Source organism: Tupaia chinensis, unplaced genomic scaffold (genome assembly GCF_000334495.1).
Source record: "Tupaia chinensis unplaced genomic scaffold, TupChi_1.0 Scaffold000664_1, whole genome shotgun sequence".
NCBI classification, from domain to species: Eukaryota; Metazoa; Chordata; class Mammalia; order Scandentia; family Tupaiidae; genus Tupaia; species Tupaia belangeri.
In genome coordinates, this window is record NW_006160186.1 from 36,288 (window position 1) to 38,870 (window position 2,583).

Sequence of the window (2,583 nt, forward strand, 5' to 3'; positions counted from 1 at the left end):
TTAGGGGCCAGTACGTGGCATGGTGTTAAAGGATGCTAGACTTCCACAGAGCCGACCATGGTTCGAGTCTCAGACTTGGTGGCTTGCTGTCTCACTTTCCATTGATCTTTCCCTGCCTCTGTCCATCTCTGGTCAAATTTTAAAAATAATTGAATAAATAAATGGATGAATAAAGTTACATTAAATAAAGCTAAATTCTTAAAAAATTAAATGCTTCCTCCCCTATAAATGCATCCTTATCTCCAGGGAAAAAATGTGTTTTAAGAGTTAGAGGGGCCAGCAGATGGTGTGGTGGTTAAAGGTGCTGGACTCCCACATGGCAGAATGTGGTTCAAATCCTGGAACTGGTGGCTTGCTTTCTCTCTCTCTTTCTCCTCTCTCATTGCCTGGTCAAATTAAAATAAATAAATAATAAAATAATTAATAAAAAAAGAATTAAAGAAAAAAAGAGAGACCTGGATTTTCAAATTCCAGGTCTAAGTGACCTTCAGCAAGCAGTTAAACTCTAGTAGTGTGTTTTTCATTTACACAGTGGAGATATAAACTTCCTCATGTGGTACCTGTAAAGGTTCAATGGGATTGTTAACGTGGTTCCTGCCAAGGTTCTCAGAGAAGGTTCAAGCAGCGGTGGTAGTGTGGTCATACAAAGCAGGATTACCTGGAGTCTCTGGGCCTCTGTCAGACAACATAAATTAGATCTCCCTCTGGATTTTCATCCCTTACTGAGTTCTACATTAAAAAAGAGAAAAAAGACAGCTTTGCCTTGTCTTGAAGTAATAATGAAGCATTAAAGGTTGGATGGGAGTGCACTGGTAAAACACCATGCTCTGCAAGGTTGGCTCTCATGGGAAGGTCCTGAGTTTGCATCCAGAACCTCCCTGAACAGACTAAGTATGCAGAACTGCCCAAGATCTGGGAGTGGCTGAGGCTAGGCATGGACCATCCCATCGGGGAAGAAGTATTACCGTGGATTCGTTATTGTAGCCATTGCTATTGTATGCTAGTTTCATCTTTTCCCTGCCAGATCTTGACTTAACCTTTCTGTATTTGCAGTCCAACAAGGAGTTAACCAAAGACCGAGATTCCCTCAAGTTGGAGTTATATGAGAACAAGTAGGATGGGTGAAGGTGGGAGGGAGGCCTGGGAGTCTTACCGAGGGAAATATAGTAGGAGATGGGAGGGTGAGCATGCCAAAGTACAGAGCTTAGTGTAGTCCCAGCTAAGTGCCACCCAGGACTTTGATCCTAGGGTCCTCTCCAGTACCATGGTTCTGCTAAGGTTGTGGGTTGTTCACCTAAGTGAGTCTATGTGTTTTTTGCTCATTCCCTTCCACTGCCTCTGGTCATAGCAAAAGCAATGAAGACCTGAAGAAGCTGATCTCTGAACTAGAGGAGAAACTTCGACTGCTCACTGCCGAAAAGGCAGCTGGGCATCTCAGGATGGAGGAGCTCCAGAAGAAACTGGAGATGTCAGAGCTGTTGTTACAACAAGTGACAGAGAGCAGCCCCTGGGAGTGTGACCCCATTCAGCTGTGGCCGTGGTCTCCATGAATCACTGGGTGGTCTGCAGCCACAGTTAGAAAATTTAGATCCTTGATATGGTCCTGTCATAGGCTTCTTCTGAGATTGCTAAAAATCTACAAATAGGGACCCTGCTTAGCCCTGCAAAATCAGTCTTAGGGGTAGGGTATTGTACACATTTTTATTTCTCCCACTAGGGCCCCTTTGAGCACCCTCCTCCTATTTGATTCCCCTGCCCTCTACCTTTTCTGGACCTCCAACTCTTCTTGACGGGGGGAAGGAAAACACAGCAGGAGGGTCCACCGAGGTTTCTAGGGGGGAAGGGCTCCCTTCTACATCTCTGTCCCTCTTGTGACCTGAGTGTTGTCCCTACAAAAACACATGCACCTGTTGCCGGCAGCAGAAGGAACAAGGACTCTATCACCAACAGCTGGCTCACCTGGCAGCTCCATCCCAGGAAGACCCAGAGAGGGAGCCCGTTGCCTCTGGGACCAGGGGTGGCTGTGTGTCTAGGGAGAGCCACGAGGCCCTAGAGCCGGCCATGGTGCAGCTGTAGATGAGTGAGTCTGTACTAACATGGTGCACAAAGGGTGGGCATGGGGCGAGTTGCTGCTGAGACCTGACACTGTTTCTGTGGCTCCAGAGCCACTTCCTGCAGTGTATGAAGGAGAAGGGAGACCTTGAACATCGTATGAGTGAATTAGAGTGCCGCTTCCACCTGTACTGTGGAGAAACCAACACCATCAGTGAGCTAGGATGCCAGGGCCCATGGCCAGAGAGCTGCACAGTGGTGGGTGGGGAAAGCACCTGCTTCCTAACCTGACACATGCCTGCTGGCCCTTCTGCCCTCAGTCCCTACAGGACAGTACAATGCCCTGCAGCACAACCAGGATGCAACCCTGAAGGCATGTAGCCAGGAGAACACGGATTACATCAGCTGGCTGGAGCACAACCAAGGGGAGATGGAGGTAGGGCCATGAACTTCTCTGTGGGTGAGCCGGGCAGGGCGTGCTCAGGAGAGGGGCTGGATGCTGAGCACCTTCTCTGTGGGTGAGGCCTGACC

General features: G+C 48.5%; 1 protein-coding gene across 1 annotated transcript in view; it reads left to right on the forward strand.

Moving 5' to 3' along the window:
• The first annotated feature begins 470 nt into the window (after window positions 1-470).
• The window catches only part of LOC102490969 (golgin subfamily A member 2), a 2,683-nt gene continuing 570 nt past the window's right edge, over window positions 471-2,583 (forward strand). Inside the window, exons 1-2 of the mRNA XM_006159926.3 lie at window positions 471-2,266; window positions 2,373-2,488. Coding sequence (XP_006159988.1) covers window positions 2,182-2,266; window positions 2,373-2,488 — 201 coding nt within the window. The 5' untranslated portion in view covers window positions 471-2,181. The remainder of the gene's footprint in view (window positions 2,267-2,372; window positions 2,489-2,583) is intronic.